The 22,076-nt window shown below is 46.3% G+C and overlaps 2 protein-coding genes across 5 annotated transcripts in view; both read left to right on the top strand.

Moving 5' to 3' along the window:
- LOC125958260 (titin) overlaps positions 1-22,076 on the top strand; it is a 126,439-nt gene that overhangs the window by 12,986 nt on the left and 91,377 nt on the right. The window lies entirely within an intron of this gene.
- LOC125958282 (uncharacterized) lies at positions 5,917-7,574 on the top strand. Its single transcript, XM_049691532.1, has one exon. The coding sequence runs from the start codon at positions 6,189-6,191 to the stop codon at positions 7,107-7,109; it is 921 nt and encodes a 306-aa protein (XP_049547489.1). The 5' UTR covers positions 5,917-6,188; the 3' UTR covers positions 7,110-7,574.

Raw genomic sequence — 22,076 nt, forward strand, 5'->3', positions numbered from 1 at the left:
GGCTCCCAGCGACGAAACCGGAGCGGTCACACGCCAACCCGCCACATCGATGCAGCGACGAAACCGGAGCGGACACATGCCAAGACGCCACATCGATGCAGCGACGAAACCGGAGCGGACACAAGCCAAGACACAACATTGACGCCGCGGTTCCCACGAGCAACGAAACCGGAGCGGCCCCGCGTCACGTGGCCGCCACGATGGTGCATCCCGGTGTGTCCAGTCCGGATGGTCAGCCAATCTTCAGTCTTGTTCCAGCCTTCAGAGTGTTCCAACCTTCAATTCTAATCCCGTTCTTATTTGAAACGATTAACAAATAAATAGATTCTATTTTTTAAAACTTAAACCTTCATCTCCCATCCATAATTGGCGCAGTCGTACGGGCGCTTCGCGATACAAGTGTTCTTTTCCGATGTACCACCAATCCGAGTGAATACATCATCCACCAACCAGTGTGTGATTCGTGATAAGAAACAATCGTGAACTCTCAAGTTCAAGGAGCGCAACCCACCTCTCTCCCACACGTTTAGTGAAAACAGAAAGTTTGCGATACAAGTGTTCTTTTCCAGTGTACCACCAAACCGTGTGAATACATCATCCACCGATCAGTGTGTGATTTGTGCTAAGAAACATTCGCAACCTACCCCTCTCCCACACGTTTAGTGAAAACAGAAGGTACTCGATACGTAGTGCACAAAAAGGCGTCCAAACCGTGACTTCTTTTTGTACAGAACAAGCTCACCAACGAAGTGAACAGAAGTTGTCCAAACCGTGACTTCTTTCTGTACGGAACAGACTCACCAACGAAGACTCATCATCGTATGCCGAAGTTCTCCCCTTACGAAAAGGTAAAAAGCAGAAAATTTGGTAAGAAAATGACGAGCGAAAACCAAACAGTAGATTTCCAAGCGTTTTATGAGAAGGTTCTAAACCTTGAACACCAAGTGGAAATACTACAATTGGAAAACTCAACACTGCGAATGCAAAATATTGCTCCAGTGCAACCGGGTACGGATATCTTCCGTATTCCCGACCCTATCAAAGCCATTCCTAGCTTTGATGGAAACAAGAGGCAATTAAATTCATGGCTTACAACAGCCGCGAATACTTTAAACCTCTTTAGGAACAGAGTCACGCAGGAAGCGATGACAGTTTATGAACAAATAATCATAAACAAAATTGAGGGCAAAGCTAGAGACACCATTTGTGCTAATGGAAGTCCGACGAAGTTAGAGCAGGTAGCGGAGATCCTTAAAGCAGTTTACGGTGATAAGTCCGACCTAGCGACTTATCAATCGCAACTGTGGTCGACCAAAATGGAGGACTCAATTCATGTCCACTATAGGAAGATCAAGGAAATACTCCAAAATATGAAAACCTTGTGCAGACAGAACGAGATGGCTGTACGAAATTGGGAAGGCATAAACTGGTATATTGACAACGAAGCTTTGGCAGCTTTCATAAACGGGTTAAACAAACAATATTTTGGATACGCCCAAGCAGCCAAACCAGTGGAATTAGAAAGTGCATACGCTTTTCTGTGCAAGTTTCAGAACGCAGAAACTACAAAGCAACGCACACACGCAGAATTTGCAAAACCAAATCAACAACCAAAACACTCCTACAACAAAAACGGTAGCAAACCACAACAAAGTACTCAACGAAACTTCCAACCAAATCAACATCCCACCCAACAAAAAACATCAGACAGGCAAAAAATTACCCCAATGGAAGTGGACGCTTCCATGCGGTCCCGCCAACCAAAAATTTATAATCACGAGGTCAAAGACCCAACTCCTTCAGAAAATGAACAAGAGTACACATCGGATGAAGATAACGAGTGCGAAGACACCCACGAACAGGAGTCGAATTTTCAAATAACCCTACAAATAAACCCACCGAGATAAACGCTATTAATGGTCTCCCATACATTGAAATAAATTTACCTAGCAAGAAAATTGCAAAGGTACTAATCGATAGTGGAGCCAACAAAAATTTCATTTCACCAGATTTAATCCCAGAACAATGGAAAATAAAATGCAAACCAATAAAAATATCAAATAAGTCAGGAACCCATTCTACTGATATGAAATTCAGAATCAAACTATTCCAATCAGAAACTGTACCATTTTATCTTTTTAAATTCCATAATTACTTTGATGGAATCCTTGGTTACGAAACATTGTCCAAAGTAAAAGCTAAATTGGACTTTGACAAATGCAAACTAATAATTAAAAACAAAGCAATCGATATGAAAATTCGTATGCTTGGAGAACCCGAAGAAATTACCGTTAACGCACACTCAATAACAACAATAAAGATGCCCGTTTCCCAAGCAAATGGAAGCATACTTTTACCAAATGATAAACCAATCCACACAGCTATTATACATTCAGGAATTTACAATTCAACGAATGGATATGCTCAAGTTACCATTGAAAACCCCGGAGAAGAATTCTCATTTCATTGGACCAAACCCACATTAACACACTCTATGTCGGATTATATTGAATATAATCAAACATCATGCACTACAAATTTAAATTATGATATGCATGATATTGAACAATTAATCAGAATAAAACACTTACACGATCAGGAAAAAACCAAACTACTTTCAGTGTTGAAAAAATATTCTAACGTTATCCAAAAAACTAACGAAAAATTGTCATGCACAACTAACATAAAACACACAATTAACACAAAGGATGACATCCCAATTCACACTAAAACATATCGCTATCCACAAATACATAAAGCAGAGGTCGACAAACAAATAGAACAAATGCTAACAGATGGTATTATTCAACACTCAATCTCACCATGGACATCACCTATTTGGGTCGTTCCGAAGAAAACCGACGCAAGCGGAACCAAAAAATGGCGTGTTGTCATAGATTACAGAAAGCTGAACGAGAAAACTATCGACGACAAATTTCCCATACCCAACATCGATGAAATCCTTGATAGACTCGGAAGAAGCATGTACTTCACCACTCTCGATTTGAAATCTGGATTTCACCAGATAGAAGTCGATGAGAAAGATAGACCAAAAACAGCTTTTAGTTCCAACAAAGGTCATTTCGAATTTATCAGAATGCCTTTCGGACTAAAAAACGCCCCGGCAACCTTCCAAAGAGCTATGAACAGCATTCTGAATGAACTAATCGGTTCATGTTGCCTAGTCTATCTAGACGACATAATTATTTTCGGCAGCTCATTACAACAACATTTGGAAAATCTCGACAAAGTGCTGAAAAAACTAACAAAAGCAAATCTAAAGATACAACTGGATAAATGCGAATTTCTTCAACGTGAATGCGAATTTCTTGGACACATTGTAACGGAAAATGGAATCAAACCTAACCCTAACAAAATCGACAAAATTCTTAACTGGCCCATTCCAAAAACCGCCAAACAAATAAAAGAATTCCTCGGAATTCTCGGGTATTACCGAAAATTTATTAAAGACTTCGCAAAATTAACCAAACCACTAACAAAATGCTTAAAAAAAGATGCTAGAATAATACACGATAACGAATTCATAACATGCTTCGAAGAATGCAAGACATTACTAACAACAGATCCCATTCTTAAATACCCCGACTTTGAGAAAAAGTTCATTTTAGAAACAGATGCAAGTGACTTTGCATTAGGAGCGGTACTTTCTCAAAAATTCGAAGATGGAAAGGAGCACCCAATTTGCTACGCTTCAAGAACATTAAACGAAACAGAGTGCCGATACTCCGCTACGGAAAAAGAACTTTTAGCCATAATCTGGTCAACTAAACATTTTAGACCTTACTTATACGGAAGAAAATTCGATATCAGAACGGACCACAAACCACTTGTCTGGTTGAGACAGAAAAATGATCTCAACAGAAAATTACTTAATTGGAAACTAACACTTGAAGAATTTGAATTCGATATAACCTACAAAAAAGGCATACTAAATAACAATGCTGATGCACTTTCACGCATGCCGGATAACCAACTAATCACTAACCCGCTAACCCAACTAACCACTAACACACTAACATCATCCGAAACCCTTGAAATAAATAACAATTCAACTGATGATGATATGACACAACACAGTGCTGATACCGATGATAATGATTTTATTAAAAGTACCCTAAAACCCCTCAACGAATTTCGACATCAACTTGTCTTAATAAAATCACACGAGGATAGTCGTCAATTTGAAACAATTTTTCCAAATTATCATAGGACAACTATCAAAAGACTTGTATTCAGTCCTGGTGTGTTAATAAACATCCTCAAAGAAGAAACATCTCCAAATCACGTTAATGGATTGTATTGTAGCAAAGAAATATTGCAAACTCTTCAAATTATTTACAAAAATTACTTTTCACGAGCAAAATCTATCAAAATCCTATGGACAGAAAAAATACTTATTGACATCTCCGAAGATGACGAACAGGATCAGATTATTCAAACTAAACATAATTCCAACCACAGAGGAATTGTAGAAACACAGAAACATATTTCACTAAAATATTTTTTCCCAAAAATGAAATCAAAAATTACTAAAGTCATCAATCTATGCAAACTATGTCAAAAATCTAAATATGAACGACACCCTTATAAACTGAAATTTTTAGGTACGGAAACCCCATCCAAACCATTAGAAATCGTTCACATGGACATATTCATAATCAAAGAGAAACACTACCTCACATTTTGTGACAAATTCTCAAGATTAGCAACTTCGATACCAATAAGAACTCGTAACACAGTTCATATCATCAATGCCATTACATATTACCTAGCAAACATTGGCAAACCTTCTTTATTAATTATGGATCAAGAAGCCTCTTTCACCTCTTCAATGGTCAAGGAATTTCTAGAAGACCGCGACATACAATACCACTACACAAGTGTAGGTCAATCAACATCAAACGGAACAGTAGAAATCGTACATAGAACCCTTAGAGAACTACATAACATCCTGAGCAACAAAGAATCCACAAAAGACCTCTCTGAAACCGGGAAGATCAACCTGGCAATAGCTATCTATAATGATTCTATACACTCGCAAACAAATGTAACCCCAAAAGAACTTTTCTTAGGCTTCCGCAACGAAGAATCGATTCCAGAGAATCTAGACGAACGAATCGAAAAGAAAGAGAAATTTTACAAAAAATTCTACGAACAAACAAAAATCAGGAAAATCAAGGAGTTAGAAAAAACCAACAAGAATAGAGAAGATCCCCAACAATTTGACACAGACGAGACCGTCTTTATCAGAAATAGAAATAACTTAAAACACCAAGAACGTTATAAGGAAGCAAAAGTCAAAGAAAACAAAAATATTCAAATAATCGATGACAAAAACAGGAAAATTCACAAATCTAAGCTTAAGCGTAAAAGAAAAATACCAAGGTTATAAATGATTTCACCTCACTCTTTTTATAGTCTAACACTCAACAATTCATTTTACTTAATTATCTCATTTTAGGATAAAGTAAAGGAGAACAAAGATGAAAACAATACTACTTTTAGTATCTTTAATGTTATGTAAAGAAATCAAAAGTTCCCATCTCGACATTCAGGACCTAAGTAAAAACCCTGGAATGTTCGCCATGACACTAGGAAACGCACGAATTATTGAGGATTACCACCTTGTAACCCACAAAATCAACATAAACAAGTACGAAGCAGTAGTAAAGCAATACAAAACGATCATTTTCGAGTTAGATGAAAAATTGGATACAATTAGAAATCATTCGGACATTCCGCAAGAGTACAACCAATTGTCAGACATCAGAAATATCCTGAAACATAGATACGATCAAACATATTCGATGTTCCTAAACTTTAAACCAATAGCCACAAAATCCAAAAGATCTATTGATATCTTAGGATCAGTTGTCAAGGCAATCACAGGAAATTTAGATCATAACGACTATCTAGAAATAACTGACAAATTCGATGCGTTACGCGAATCTACTAACAAATTAATAATCGGAAATAACGTACAAATCACCATCAACGAAGAATTTGAAAAACGCATAAACAACATAACACAAGCAGCAAGAAGTCAAGCGAAAGAAATCCATGATTTCATCCGACAGTCTGGATTTTACACCAACGATCTTAACGCACTTCAACAAAAACTCCATCTACATAACGTCATTTTTGGCCTCGACAATGTTAGAGAACAAATGAACATAATATTCGAATCGGTGCAGCTAGCAAAACTAGGAATGCTGTCAAAAGCATTACTTTTCCCGTCCGAAATGGACTTCATTATAAACATACTAGTAAAAGAAGGCATTCAAATAAGCAGCTATGACCAAGCATACCAATATTTGGAGCCAAGAGCAATTCATAAAGGTCAAGAGATACAATTGTTGGTAAAAATACCGAAACTGAGAAACGGAAACTACTCCTTGCTAAGAATCGAGCCAATCCCTAAGAATCAGGCAGTAATACAAACACTATCGAAATATGTTGTCATCAACAAACAGGAATCATACCTGGTCGGCAAATTCAACAGAATCGAAAAAGAATACATCCTAAAATTAACCGACCTACAAAATATCACAGGCAACCAATGTGAACACCAATTGCTACGAGCCAATCCCAGTAGATGTGTCACGACACACCACGACAATAATATGGAAGTCGCGAATATAGAAAACTACGGGATACTTATAAAGAACGCTGAAACAGCAATCCTGGAAAACACATGCGAATTTGGCAACAGAAACCTTAGTGGTACATTTCTAGTAGGCTTCAGAAATTGCACAGTGTCCGTCAACGGCATTAAATACGAAAACAAACAGATGCAATCTGAAGAGCAACCTAATATCATACCACTTAACTCAATCCAAATAGAGACCAAGAAAATTCACCTGGATGCCTTCCAAAACACAACGTACCTCCACATCAGCAACAGGGACAAAATCCGTGAATTAACAAAAACCAACAGGACCATAATTGCTCATCAGGCTACAAGTTTTACCATAATAAGCATGGCAATTATCATAACTGCATGGTGCCTCATTGTAAAAATTAACAACCTACGAAGAAAAGTCACCATTACGGTAAAACCAGAATTGGATCGAGACGCTCCAATCTAACAGGGGGGAAGTTATGTGCCGACGCATAAAGTTATGTGCCGACGCATAAGCCAAGTCGCCACATCGACACAGCGGTTCCAAGGTCAGCCTACACATGTGCCGACGCAGCGACGGCTCCCAGCGACGAAACCGGAGCGGTCACACGCCAACCCGCCACATCGATGCAGCGACGAAACCGGAGCGGACACATGCCAAGACGCCACATCGATGCAGCGACGAAACCGGAGCGGACACAAGCCAAGACACAACATTGACGCCGCGGTTCCCACGAGCAACGAAACCGGAGCGGCCCCGCGTCACGTGGCCGCCACGATGGTGCATCCCGGTGTGTCCAGTCCGGATGGTCAGCCAATCTTCAGTCTTGTTCCAGCCTTCAGAGTGTTCCAACCTTCAATTCTAATCCCGTTCTTATTTGAAACGATTAACAAATAAATAGATTCTATTTTTTAAAACTTAAACCTTCATCTCCCATCCATAATTATTCAGTTCTGTAGGGTGTAACCGTGCACAAAAGTGCATAAAATGGAGAAGCATCATTGAAATGCGTGAGCGGAACGGCTGCGGAACAAATGCTGCCGGTGGAACATTATTAGTCGTATTTACAATGCTTTTATGATTGAGCTTTGGTTTGTTTGGTTAGCCAAAAAAAAAAGGCTTTTAAAGACCTTCATGAACCTGAGCTAAATCAACCGGGTGGTGCGGTTCGTTCCCATCGTGGCGTCAATGCACAAAACGCGAGCCCGCGTCACGAAACAAAGGCTCGCCCCTCGCTGAAGACGCATTTAAAGTCAAATCAGCATCCGCTAAGCAGCACGACCAGGCCAGGCCAACTGTGATTTGCCTATTCATTAAGTCAAAATGGCTCCGTCCAGAGTAGCGCATCAGAGTAGCCCATCACTACTCAGGCATCGTGTGGCTTTAAGTGTTTCTCCTCTGGCATAAGATCCACCTGGCCCCCGGCGGGGGGGGGGGAAATGCGGTTGTGAAGTTGGTTCTACTTGTCCCTCTTCACTGCCACCACCAGCACCACCACTTCACTCTTGGTACCCTTGGCGGAGCTGACTGCAAATTGTCATTGCAGAGGGCCTCGCGCCATGGCAGCTGGCTCGATTTGACTAGACGGATTTCAGGGGGGGAGAGAGAATCGTGAAGAACCGTGGCACAATTTGGCGTTCCTCTGGCCACCCTCCCCCCCCTCGGTAAGGGATGCATTCAAATTGCCTCGGTGCCTCGGTGCCTCGGTTTGATTGTAAAGGTTGTAAATTAATTTACGCGGTCACGGCGGTGGCCACCGGTGTGCAGCGTTCAGCATCTGGTGTCTCTGGAGCGGCCACGACGCTTGACACGATCGACGTCGGTGCCAGTCGGTGGGTGGGTGGATGGGTGGTACACATGGATTGCGCCCTAGTGAGACGCACCGAGGCCAAGAGAGGCTCTCCTCCTTCGCTCGATCACTCGCTACAGATTGCAAAGCCCCGCGGTTGGCCCTCTGCCCAATGCCATGAGTCATATGGCACGCGCGTCGCGTCGTTCCATTCTCGAAAATAGAAAAAAAGAAGAAAAAATGCATTAACCGGGTCCAAGGGGGGGTCCGTTCGTTCGAGGACCCATTATTCGATTCGGACTTCGGAGGAATAGTTGGTCCTCGAAGCGGCGCGGCGCGTGGAGTCTATCGAAACAGAAAAAAGGGGGTCAAGCAGGAGTGAACCACTATTTAACGCGCCCTCACACCGGGGGCTTTGGGCTCGTGTCGAAGGTGCGGTTCCATTATTGCTCCGATCCGATCGGGTCGAAGTCCGCGGCGTGGTGGTGAAGGGCGCCCTGGTGGATCTAATTTATGACCCTGGAAGTGGCATTCCAAGAGGGATGGGGGTCGGGATCGAGAGACCAAACCCCTGGCGGGAGTGATTGTGATTCATCGGGTCACTGGGTCCCATTCATTCCTTTCGCTTATGATAGCCACCCCTAGACCCTTCCCATTGTCTATAGGGACGTTTCTAATGGGAACAAATCACATTTCACTTGAGGAGCTAGACTTTCGAGCTACTTTTAGGCTCTTCTCACCACAGGTGGTCACTGGAATGAGATGAGTTTCGGGCAATTCGAACACAACCTGTCAGCCAGATTACTTGGGATGGGATCAGCTGAAAGTACTCGTTCGATCCGAATCGACGTTAGTTTGAAGTTGATTCGAAATGAAACTGTAAGTGGCTCAATGGACCCAAGACACTTGAGGTGATCGGTCGCTTTGAGTAAGGTCAACCAATATTGCGTCTTGGTTTTTGGGCTTTTCTTAAACACGAAGTGGCTCCTCAGTGCCTTCGATTGTGCTCCGCAACTCGGTGCAAAACGTCCTTTTATGCAGCTGGCATCTGTAGTAGCTACTCTGAGAGATTGTTTTACATATCAATAGAAATCGACGGCTTGGGCTGAAGTATCTGAAGGTATGTTTGCTTAAGGATCAACAACGGCTATGCTGCAGCATTGCACAGTGTGCTGCTCAATTCAGGCTCGATTGCTTCAGGTTTAGGTCGCCGGTCGGTCGAGGGAAAAAGTTTTCCAACATTTTGCAACTCAAGGCGATGACTTTTGTCCATTGGAGTTGATTCTTTGGACTGACAGAGAGACAGAGCGTCTTAGAGAAATCGACTCGAGGTGTATTCTCGAATGCTGACCACCCACTGCTCACCGATCATTCATATGCATAACAGTTACACAAAGACACAAAAATGGACCAACATAGCTAATGACACGGCTTCACTTCCAAAGCAACCTAGAAGCTAGTGAAGCCAGCCAGCAGCAACGCCATACCGCGCCTTTAATTAACGTTATATGACGAAAGAACGTCAAATCAACAGACCGCGCACGCGGACGCGAGCAAACAAAATCGAAAGTTGCGGAAACGATTGAACGGAGGTGGCGGACTCGTGCAACCGAAGCGTGACTTGGCGTGGCGGTGCAACCGACACTAAATTCACAATTACGAGTGTGTACAAATCGGTGATCGGTGCTTTTGGAATTCCTTCTTCGTCTTCAGCGGCGCGGCATTCGCGCGCCCATCGTTGCAGAAGCTTCTTGCGCCGTCGAGCGCCGTCCTCAAACAGGCGAACTAAACGGTTCCATTCGCTTCCGTCAAAGACGGTTGCGCTTGCGGCTGCTGGAAAACGCCGAGGCCGAGGTGCGACCAATCTTACATTGTAAAGTGATAAAAAAAAAACTAAATCCCCTCCTTCTAAGTGAGGTATTCTCATTAAACCGCGCGATCGACGATGACGGAAGCTCGTCCATTACTAATCACCTGCGAGCGACGGATTAAAGGTGTATGTGCCGGAGAGGGTGTTTGCGATCCCACCGATTGTAGTGCTCTCCTCACCTCTGCTGGTGTTTATTGGATGCAGAGTTCGGAAGTCAAATGGCGTTCACTGTTTTCGGAGGGGTTGGATTATTGGATGCTTTATTGATCCACGATGAGCGTGGTATCGGGAGGCATCATTGGCGGTGTTCGGTGGTCAGTCACGTTGGTTATTAAAATCTAGGAATGACGGCCGTAAATCCCAGGGCTTGCTGGCAGCACCCCCAATGGGAAGTGATTTCGATTTATTGTTTCTTCCATAATTCGATCGGTTTAGCTAGAGCGTTATATTCGTTTGCGGCGTTCGGGTACACATTTTTTGGCGGTCAAACCATTCGAATTTCGGTCCCGCCACTCCACAAAAGGCAATTGCGTTTAAGGTTTGAGCGAACGATCGGTCGATCCGTCGATCGACTTCCGTGTTCCGTGCGGCGTTGATGGATGGAAGGTTTCGGTTCCAAGAACATCGAATCAATTAATGTGTTCCAGTTTATGTCCTTCATTATTGGTTAGTAGACACATCCTGGCACTGTTAGGGAGCAGCTTTAGCACCCTGAAGGGGGCATTCTACCTTGTTTTTCGCTCCCTCCATAAAGTGTGTTACTGTACGTGCTGTGCGTTACTCTGGGTTAGTGGGCTACGCAAAAAAAAAACAATGTTGTAGATTACTTTTTGCACCGGCCTGCGACCACAAAAAAATCGCCGCGAGCAGTACAGTTCATCAATGTACTACAGTACGCCGTGTTGGATGTAATTATTCATCATTGCGGCACCATTGCGGCACCACCTAATCAATTATGCAACGATACGATTCACACACACTCACACTAACCAAGCGACCATTAGCTAATCGGGCTTAAAATTAACTTTTCTAATCGGTAAATAAACGTCAGCAAGTGACGTGCAAACAGTGGAGTCCGGTGCGTTGCTGTTTGCTCGTCACTTTGGTGGAGCGATTTTTCCGGGAATCACATCAAATTGATTGATCGGTTGGACGTTTATCAATCACTGGACTGGAGATGAGCGGCGGAAGCCTCCTCGCCCATCAACATGGTGGTCAATCACCGACAGCCGATGGCGTTTGACATTTAAAGGTACTAGCCGTTTCTTTCTCGCACTCTACTCTAGTGTTGGGGTCATTTTTGTGCTGAATTATTGATGAAATGCAGCAATTGTTAGCGAGTCAGTGTTAGCGAGAGTGTTCTTCAAAACATTTTAACGTCCAGCGCACGGCCTGCTATGAGGCCTGCAGTTTAAGCAGATGTCGTCTCTTGAAGATGGCGGTTCTGATGCTTCTTTGTAGATGATGCAGAAGACTCGCTGCTGTCACGCTGTCATCGTGGTTGGGTTGATGTCTGACGTCTGATGACTTGGGAGACATTCCAACCCTTCGTTTTGTTCGAGGGCTCTTCTCCTTCACCTTCTGTCGTTGGTGCCGCATCGTATTCAAATCTTCAAACCACCCTTCACAACACCTTCTCGCTCGAAAGGTGCTCGCATCAAGCGCCAGAAAGTGCACTTCAGGAGCGACGACGTAAGAAAAGCCCTCTAGCTAAAAAAAAAGGGCCCTCTTTACGGCCCAAAAGAGTGGTCGACCGGTAAAATGAATTATGCACCACGTTGCACACAATTGCGCAGTGCGGTTGCAGTTGCAGTTGCAGTTGGGTTGTTACATAAAGAAGGCAGAAACGGGGGTTGGGCAGGCCGAAGGGGGCGAATTTAATGACGTTTTTGAAGGGCCTCACTCCTGGCCCGAAAATCCGCTTGAAAGCGCGGACGCCGGTGACGGGTTGGGCGTGCCTTTTGGAGTGCCACAAACTTCGTTGAAAAAACAATAGAAAGCAAAACATATAAATCACGGCAGCAACACGTCAAGATCACGAGCAGCAGCACCCTGAGTTGGGGGCTTGATAAGTTTCTCACCTCTCTATGCTCAGGCATGAGGGAATCAACTGTAACAACAACAATTGAGTGATACACAAAAGCAGCGGGCACGCCAACGTAACAATAAGCAGGCAAATGAAGGCCTTTCCGGCGTGAACACTCTCGCATCTCATCTCAGGGCGTGCGCCCACGTGGCGCAGACATGCAAGCAAACAGCCGGGTTTTCCGCCCGTTTTTTGGGGTCGTTAATCATAAATGCTGTTGGTGGCCGTTTCTTCTGTGGCCAACCTCCTTCTTTTTCCTTTCCGTTGGTTACTGTTGTTTAATTAATTACAAACAGTGCACAACGCCCTGCGGTGGCGGCCACCGTTAAGCAGTAGGTTTTCGGTTTGCTGCGCGATGGCTCGCGCTGATTTCCCGTGGCACGAAACGCGGCCAAGTGCACAGAGAGTGAGAACAAGCCCCTGGCAGTCTTCATGCGCCGTAGTCCGTGCCGTAGAGAGTTACGACAACCGCTAATTGTTGTAACCGCACGTAGCGAGGCGTTAAAAGGCACCGAGCGCTCTCGAGCCCGCTGCGGTGGGTGGGCTTTTGGGTGTGTGACCGGCACCGAAATTGCATCATGGATGCACTTTTTGTTTTTGTTTTAGGGGAGGCCGGTCGCTTCTTTCTGGGAATGTTTGCGGCTTTTTGGGAGAGAAAACATTCTCTGTTTCCATCGACAAACACGTCTGACGTGTGTTATCGTCGCAAAAAATATGACGTCAGGCACGAAAGCTCATCACAAATACGCGGCCACTTGGGAGCTTGTGACACTGACTTCGAAGACTGCTCACTCCCAACACCAGAATTCCGTAGCAACCCCAGAATTGGGACGCAATTCCCAAATACAGCGACATGTAATCGAGCTTGTTGCGAAGAAGCGGTTGATGGTGGCAGTGGTGGTAATTAATTTCCTCCCGATGAGATTCGCGCAATGATGCGCAATGCAATGACCATCTCTCACCATCGCATCGTAGCATAGCCACGCAGCATAGAAGGTGTTGACCATCGTGTCGTTTTCCCGCGCTCGTCGCTACTGATTTCATTATCGCAACTCATTAATCTTAATTTCATTGTCTGGGCGCGCGACTGGGATGACCACGCCAGCGCCAACGCCAACGCCAACGGGTGAGACAATGGATCCACCAACCACCCCATCGCAGCATCTTGGCATGTTCCCGAGAAGGGATTAGAATTGACCGAAGGCGATGGTGTGGTACTTTTTTCTCTGCCACCGGAAGACATCAGGATTTACGCCGTAATCCAATGTCTCCCTTTTTTGGGCACGATGTGTCACGGAATTGTATCCCGGTGCTTCGGTTGTGGCAACGGAGATGACGCAGAATGATGAGGCATCTTTGTGGCGTAGTAACCGCCAACCAATTGCGTTATGTGGCGTTACGGACAGCGCGCCATGGTCACCCAAAGAAGGGCATTAAAGGAGGCGTACACGCCACGGCACGGCACGGCCACGGGCGTGGGGCCAGAGGTCGAGAACGTCCAACGGTTCGCGTTCTGACAACTGGCGCGTTACGACTTCATCGTCGATCAGGTCATGAAGGATCCGTGATATCCGGACGCTGGGGCGCTTTGGGGTGATTGATTTATGATGTGGCCTCCTCCACTCCACCCCAGTCAGTCCGGTGGCCCCATCCGGGCGGGATTCGACCCCGAAAAAAGGGGGCAAACTTCAATGAGGTAATTTGAAGAACGATCTCAAGGCACGTGCTGTACTAGAAGTTGGTGGACGGATGTGCTGGTGCTGGCACTGGAACCGCCATTACGTCACCGACCGCATGATGAGTTAATTTATGAGCTTTTTTTTCCGTTTCGTTTCGTTTCGTTTGCGTTTTTGCATCACCATCAATCCGTAATGTGCCGGAGGCGGTCACGGTGTCATTCTTGGCTTCCATTCCCGTACTGTTGTGGGTTGAAGTACTGCGTCTTCGGAGAAACGGATGCGCGCACACAGACAGAGGTCTCGGTCTTATGGTTTTATCTTGACACCGCATCAAAACGTCGCAACATCACAGGCTTCTGAGGGGAGATGTTCGGCAAAAGGGCGATGATTGAGGGCGTGCCACGTGTGTGAGTGACAATGTTATGCCCTCGGAAAGGTCGTTCGGGTTGCGCTGGGCTGATGAGACGAGTTTGGTGTTCGCACTAAGCTTGCATTAGTGGGACGAGCGAATGGATGAATTCAATTAGAATGTGAATGTTGACGCTCGGCTCATTATGATACGGAACGATAGTGCATTTGGTCTGCGTGTAATGTGCTGCTGTGCTGCTGCACGGTACGGCTCCAATGTATGATTAATGTTTCATTGTTTATGGCGTTTATGATCAAAGCGCATACGAAACCAAATACCAAAGCACCAAATGTAGTCACTAATTAATTGGTTGCTGAATCCAGCAAACATGATTCCATTGGAACAAAGGCATTCTTGTGCACTTGAATTAAAATTGTATTCCAACTATTTAAAGCCCAACTGCAAGAATCTAATATAATTAATCAATTTCGAACCAAGAGCCCGTATGGTATATTACAATTGCAATTTCTCTCAATATCTACTCTGTTAAACAAACAATCAGTCCGGTCCGGCTGCTATAGGTTATCTGTCGCACTGCACACTCATCCCATATTTGCACAATACTATGTCGCGATTGGAGTCCCCCAGCAGCTGACGAGTCAAATTGTGTTGACTCATCCCCCAGCAGCTCAGCACACTGTAGCAGCCCTTCAGATAGATGGCAATGCATGAAAAATGTGAAAAGCACTCGCAGTTTAAATATTCTACCACCACTCTGTATCGACTATTCCTGCAAATGAAGCATCGTCAAGCATCGCGCTCCGGAATGTATTGCGTGGTTTTTTTTGTTCTTCTCGGCGTGCTCACCAACCACTCAGCGCAACTGCCAGCTGGTTGATGGACAAGAGTCACGTCAACCTAACGCCACTCCAGCAAAGCGAGAAGTAGGGAAAAAAACGGTTAGAACTATGAGCGATGAGCGATGGCACGGGGATAAATCAATAGAGAACGGAGCACATGCGGGAAGAAAATGGAAGAAAAGGAAGAAAAGTCAGGAGTGTCAGTTAGCCAGTCAGCCGGCGGATGCAAATCATTCACGTGATGGCGATCGATGGCGATGACGCTCGGTGGTGAATTGTCGTTCGGATAAAAAGGTGGTTTCATCTCGAACCAGCTCTCGAACCTTTCGCTCACTGTGCAAAACTGTGCTCGCAGTGCTCGAGGCGAAGAATCGAAGAAGATTCTGGTTCAATATTTGTAATCCCAACATTTACCCAGCCATATTTGATCCGTAGTAAGCCGAGAACAATTCCCTGTTGCCCGAGCCCCAGGCCGGGGGGGTTCGTCTGTCTTTCAGAACAGATTTGACGTTTGACGTTTCGTTTGCTTTCAGTGCGATTCGATGTGGCCAAACATCGGGGTTCCGGGGACTGGGGAGAAGAGTTTATTCAGCGTGGGATCGGTTTTTTTTTCTTTTGCCACCGGAACTTGGCCAAAAGGATGGTGAATATCTTGGGTGTCGAATGCCAAGGAATGCTTTCTTAGTGACGAGAGTTGACGCGACACGAACGTCCAAACGTCCATCTTAATCCATGACGATCCAAGAAGATGGATTGTAATGACAATGGCTGAATAATCCCAGTAATTTGATAGCAGGATAGCGTAGTTTTCCTTTCACCAAAAGCAACATAAATACATAATGAACCTGCTAGCTCCTGGAATTTCCACCTTTTCCACAACGTTCTACTGACAGCCACGACGAAAAAAAGGGGGAACGGAGAGTGCTGTCAATTGGAGCCGCCCCTTCGCCATTTCTTTTGCATCCTTGGGAGTCCTTCCTGACCTACCACCCCGTGCGCACGGTCTTGGCCACGCGTAACAACACAATACATAATGGCTCGTAATGGCCCCGTGCGCTACCACAATTCCGGCCAGACACCGATCCGACACTAATTGAGAGCTTAAATTGACGTTAATGTAGTGTATCGAGCAAATTGGATCGTCATTTCGGTGGCGCTCGATGGTTTGTGGCAGAAGACATCACCGTTAGGTCGCCACCGTTCGTGGCATCTCCAGTTGCGTCCTGCTTCGGTGAACCTGTCTTTAGCGAGATTTTTTCCCTCTCTCTCTTTCGTCTCTCCCGTCCCACCACACCGTGTCACTCCGTTCGACGCATCGATCAACGAAATTCCGGAAGTTCATTAGTCACGTCCATGTCACTGCTGCCTTTGCTGTGCTGGATGCGATCGCGGGAAGGAAAGCACCAATCAAGCAAAGGCAACCTCCCCGGGAACACGTTAATAGGGTTAGTGTGGGTTCGAAAATGAAAGCTTCCGAACGAAAGTGACACGAGCGGCAGCAGAAATTGTGGATTGGATTGTGAGCATGATGTCATTAGCAAGATATGACAGCCAATGAATATGTTAATGATGACTTTTGAACGCGTCGCCGTGCGAGTCCCCCATAAAGCGCTGTTTGCTTTGATGGTTACCTAAAGCATTATTATTTATTTCTGTTTTGTTGTTTCTCTTCAGGTGGGCATCAACCGATGATTGTAACAACGTAAAGCTCCATTTTGTTGAAGAGATTGTAAGTGAGAGATGATAATAAGTAGCTAACAATAGGTTAACAGGCATCATGTTTCCAATGATCCGAAAAGCAAACATTTGATTAAAAATTTGATTTTTTTACGTTTCACAAAGCAAGCTGTCTCTGTTAAATATAATTCGATTGCAGAGCCAGCATAACATCAATCGCTAGATAGTTAAATACCGCGCGAAACGGAATAGCTCCCGGGCAAAGAAATATCAAAAATGTTCCGCAGTGCTATTTCCAGCGCCCTCCCCCAGCCAATGCACCACTGGATGCACCCCTATGCTGCGAAAGACGCGAAAAGTTTGCCCCGAATACCCGAATGCTGCGAATTCGTTCAGCGGTAACTCCGGTAGCAGCTGCTTTCCCGGCGCTCGAAATACCCATTGGCGACAGCGGCGAGGGACCGGCGTTAAAATCCGCAACGGTGACGTCGTCAACATACCACACGCTCTCCTCCCCCCGCCAGGGGGCCACTTCCGGTGATTTGCAACCGGTGGAAAATCGAAATTCACCGCCAGCCCTCATCCCAGCGCCTGTTGTTGGCACGCGTTTGCGGAAGTGCATCAATGCAGCACGGAAAATGCCGGGCCTGCCGGGGGCCCGGGAATGAATCAATTTAAACAATTTGCGCAATTTTTGGCCTTTGCACCGGGATCCGGTGTCAGCGTCGTGGTGGTGGTGGTTGGGGTGGTTCGTGGAAACATTTTAATTATTTTTCCTACCATCATCATCATCATCATCATCATCAAACGCGGGGTGACCGCGATGCTCTATAACGCGCCGCGAAATGCCAAACGCATGCCGGCGGGTTCGGTACCGGTTCGGGTTTTGTTTGGATATTGCAGTGGATTCCGGTGCAGTTCGAGTGTGAGTGTGTGTGTGTGTTTGTGTGTGTGGCAATACGGCAAATGCCATAATTTTCAATAAAGTGTTTTTCTGCGAACAAAAATTCATTCTAATTCCGATGGCGCGATATAGAACAGGTCCGCCAGCCGGCCAGTATGAGGTGATTGTCGCGTCGCCGTCATTGTTTAATTAGCCAAAGTGGAGCGAAGCTAATCTTTATTTGCATACACATAGATACACACAAAAAAACACATACATAGTTATAACATAAACGTGTCAATATTGCATCGCATTGGTACGTTGCAATCATCCAATTATGGGAAAAGCTTAAGCACCGATAGCGATAGCGGGAGGGAAGCGATGCGATTATTACGTTTAATTGCTCTTGCACGCCAGCGAGTACGGGAACACTTTGGCATTATTAATTACTTTCTATGGTTGCTTAATATTGCTCCGGTTAATTTTTATCTTTAAAAAACCAATTGGATTCCCGATCAGCTTAGGCACCGGTTTGTAATCGCGGATTACTATGTTTTGCACGTCATCGGGGTGCAAACGCTGTTTCCGGAAAGGGGGGAGCACATGTCAAGGACCAATTGCAGCTAGCGTTGACATTGTCTTTAACGACATTACAACATTTATCAAAAAGCATGAATCTACTCCAGGAGTTGCGCAGCTTCTCGGGAGCTCGAGTAAACCAAATACACACATCAATCCATTTGAGTGTTTCTCGGCTTGGGTTGAGTGTGTCACACACTTCTGCTCAGTGACCTGCGCGAAAGCTCTTGACCATTTTTCTGCGAACAAACCTTCGCACCGAACCGCTTGACTTGCAACAAGTTACTTAACCACACATACACCATTGACTACGCTGGGCACGCTGAGGTTTACGCAGCTGCTTTACGTCGTAGCATGCTTTGATAAAACACCGCCATTCTGCGTTGACAGGAGCGGCGCGCGCGATCACTTCGGACGCGGAAGTGCTCAATGCCTACCGCGATTGACATTTCAACTTGCGTGCCACCGCTGCCGGGTGACGAAAGCTCGGTCAGGAGTTTCGCAAACAGCGGCACTGTGCAGTGTTTGTGGCGTTCGCATTTTGGAAAAGCGACGCGTCGCGTCGCGGCTTTTCGATTCGACGCCACCGTCACATGTCACGCATGCGACGGTGGGTTTGCCGTGACATGTGCAATGTGACATGTGCCAACTCGTGGGAAAGCACCGAGGGAGGAATGCAAGAAGAAGCAAAATTGAATTTACTGCTGCAGGCGGAGGTGCAGACTGTTGGTCTTTGGTGCCGAAAATCAAGAACCGATGGCGCAAAACGTTCTTGCAAGCTCCTTAAAAGGTATGCCACGCAATCGCCGGGCATTCCATTGCGGGATTACATCACAGCAGCAGGCCGTGACCAGCGGATTCTGCGCTCTCTTTCTGCGTTCCAAAAGCGAATATTGCTCCAGATTCCCGTCGGCGGAATGCACACATGCCTAAATCGTGCGTAACGTCTAGCGCCCTCCTTCCGTTTGCTGTTTAGCAATCCTCGGCGGCAGCATTCGGGACAGTGGAAAAACGGAAACGGCGAGCGAGGGTCGCGGGAGTGAGAGCTGACCTGGAGAGCAAGCATTGCAAGCTCGCTGTAATTTGCTAAATTGTTGTCTGGTTTGACTCGTGATGTTTATGCAGCTTCGTCGTCATCGTCGTCGTCATCGCCATCGTAGTCGTTGGGTATGCAAACGGCATACACACACACACGCGCGCGCGCGGTACTGGAGAGCCCTTCTCCAGCGGCTCTACAACACCTTGGTCCCTCGGTGGAATGGCGCTTAACCGAACAACCGATCCGACTGTCTGCGAACACCGGGCCAGGCTGACGACCAGAGCGCAGACGACAACATAATCTGCGTCATGGCAGCGGCCTAGGCAGCCGGGATCACGAAGCCCTTGCCGGCATTGCTGGGACCACGCCGAGTGATTTACAATGAATGGCGTTGTTTAATGAGCGCTTTGGCTTCGGGAGCGCGTAAACAGGAGCTGGTTAGCATTAGCCAGTCCCTCTCTCCGCCCCGGTTTTCCCACGGAATATGTGGGTCGCCGATGGTGCAGTTCCGGTCCTGGTGCAATGGTGGCGATGGGTTTTTGGGGCGGTGATTGATTGAGCGCACAGCCTACCTAGAGGGCAATGCAAGCAAATTCCATGCGCACGTGCCGTGTGTTGGTGGAGCGTGTTACGGTGCCCATCAATGCGGTGCATTGCGAGTCCTGTCAGAGTCAGAGACAGATTGGGAATTGCGCTGGAAGTGCAAATTTCGGTTTTGGGTTGTGGAAACAAATAGTTTCCCGCTTTGAAAGCAAACATTTTTCACGCTCTCTCTCTATCGCTCTCTCTCTCGCTTTGGTGCATGGAAAATGGAAACCAAGGAGCGCACAATGTGCAGCAAGTGTTCTCAAACCGATAAAGTTGTTGCTCAAATAAACACGCTGGAATGTGCAGACGACAGGGCAAATAAAGAATTAATGTTGCAAATCATAAACGTAAACATTCCTTTAACCTCTAGAGCGTCCATAATCGCTATTACATACCCCGCACACTGCCTACGGTGCCTCGGGGCACCACTATAGTAAGCATCATCATATTTGCCACCCAACAACACACACACATACACACACACACACACACACACACACGCACACAGAGCATTGAAACTCGAGTTGTTCCTTTTTGGGTGCTCCTCGGGAATGAAACGAGCAACCGAACCCGGGTGGGGGTTGAAAGCCCATACCAGAGCAGGAGAGTGACAGCACGAAAACCGGGGGAACGCAATGAATACCGTAGCTAATTTCTGCATCTCATCTCCCGGTCCGGGTCCGTCGGTTCGTGCGCCTTTAGTACTACTCAATGTACTACTTTGCTTCGTCGGTGCCCGGGGGGGGGCCACAAATGCCAATGAATGCCAACATCAGACATCCGTTCAGCCGGGCGCACCAAGCCAACCGAACCATTCCGTCTAACCATTTCCGGCTCCCTAATTCACCGGCACTGGGTGTCTGGGGCTGGTCCGTTTGCCGGTCTGGCAGACTGTCGTCCCCTGACCTGATGGACGCCATGGGTCAGACCCACCAGCATCACCAGCTCTGCTTACCGCCTTTCCAGCGCAATAATTCCAGTTCATTACAACGCTCAGATTGTGTGTGTGTGCGCGTCTGCGAGACGGAGTATTCCGATAGTGAATAGCTGGCCGGGTGGATAGGGGAGGACAGACCAGGCATGTTATTAGCAAAAGAAGTAAAAGAAAAGGAGCAGAACAGGAAGAAGGAGAAGAGCGTTAGACTCGGGACAAGCTTTCCTCGTTAAGGGGGGAACCGTCAAATCACTATTGACGATGGAGCGACAACGATCCACCACCGCCGGGTGGGTCTGCTGCTGGCCATCAAAATGCTGACACCGAGAGATGCTCCGCTTCGCTCCTTAACACATCATTAGGACACAGGAAACGGACGGCGCTCGATGGTGTGCGAGACAGAAAGAGAAATGGTAGCAAATCATGTCCTTCATGGGTGTGTGTGTTTGCGAGGGAAAGGTGATCCACTCTGGATGGATTTATCATTCCATTCCTGGAGCCCTCCTTTGACCGGTGCCCAGACCATGCGCTGTGTGTGTGGAGGTTGTGCTTGACGATGCTCATCATCGTGACCATCTTCGTCCTCTTCATCGTCGTCATCGTCATCGTCGTCATCGTCGACGTGGTCGTGATGGCGTCTTATCCCTTTTTCCGGTGCTCCGGATGCCGGTCCCGGAAGACAAAAGTCTGTCTAAGCTAGCTGAACCATGAAATAAGAAGCCCTGCTCATGGGCTCCTCGGATAATGGCCTTCGACACAGGATTCAGTGCGGGCAGAAAGTGCGACTATTTACGGACACGTCGGCAAACTATCGACCAGCTGTTGATGGTTCCCTGCCATCGGGGGAGGAGGGGTCTATCCAGGACTGCGAAGGACTGCGTGGCCGAGAGTGCTCGTGAAGGACTGTGGCGTCAATGAGAAGAGAATCCTGTGCTTGCGCCAGCAGATGGATGGATCATTCTTTTAACGGCAGCAGCAGCACTTTGTCCCTCGCCGGAAGGTTTTACAGTCTTCGTATGAGTGTTTGGGGTTATTCTGGGAAGCGGGAGAAGGGTGGAAGAGGGGATAGGTTTATTTTTATGAAGCAACACACTCCGCA

This window comes from Anopheles darlingi, chromosome 3, assembly GCF_943734745.1.
Source record: "Anopheles darlingi chromosome 3, idAnoDarlMG_H_01, whole genome shotgun sequence".
Classification (NCBI taxonomy): Eukaryota; Metazoa; Arthropoda; class Insecta; order Diptera; family Culicidae; genus Anopheles; species Anopheles darlingi.

Bases quoted from the DNA above. Each gene is read 5' to 3' on its own strand.
- LOC125958282 (XM_049691532.1), top strand. From the start codon at position 6,189: ATGAACATAATATTCGAATCGGTGCAGCTAGCAAAACTAGGAATGCTG.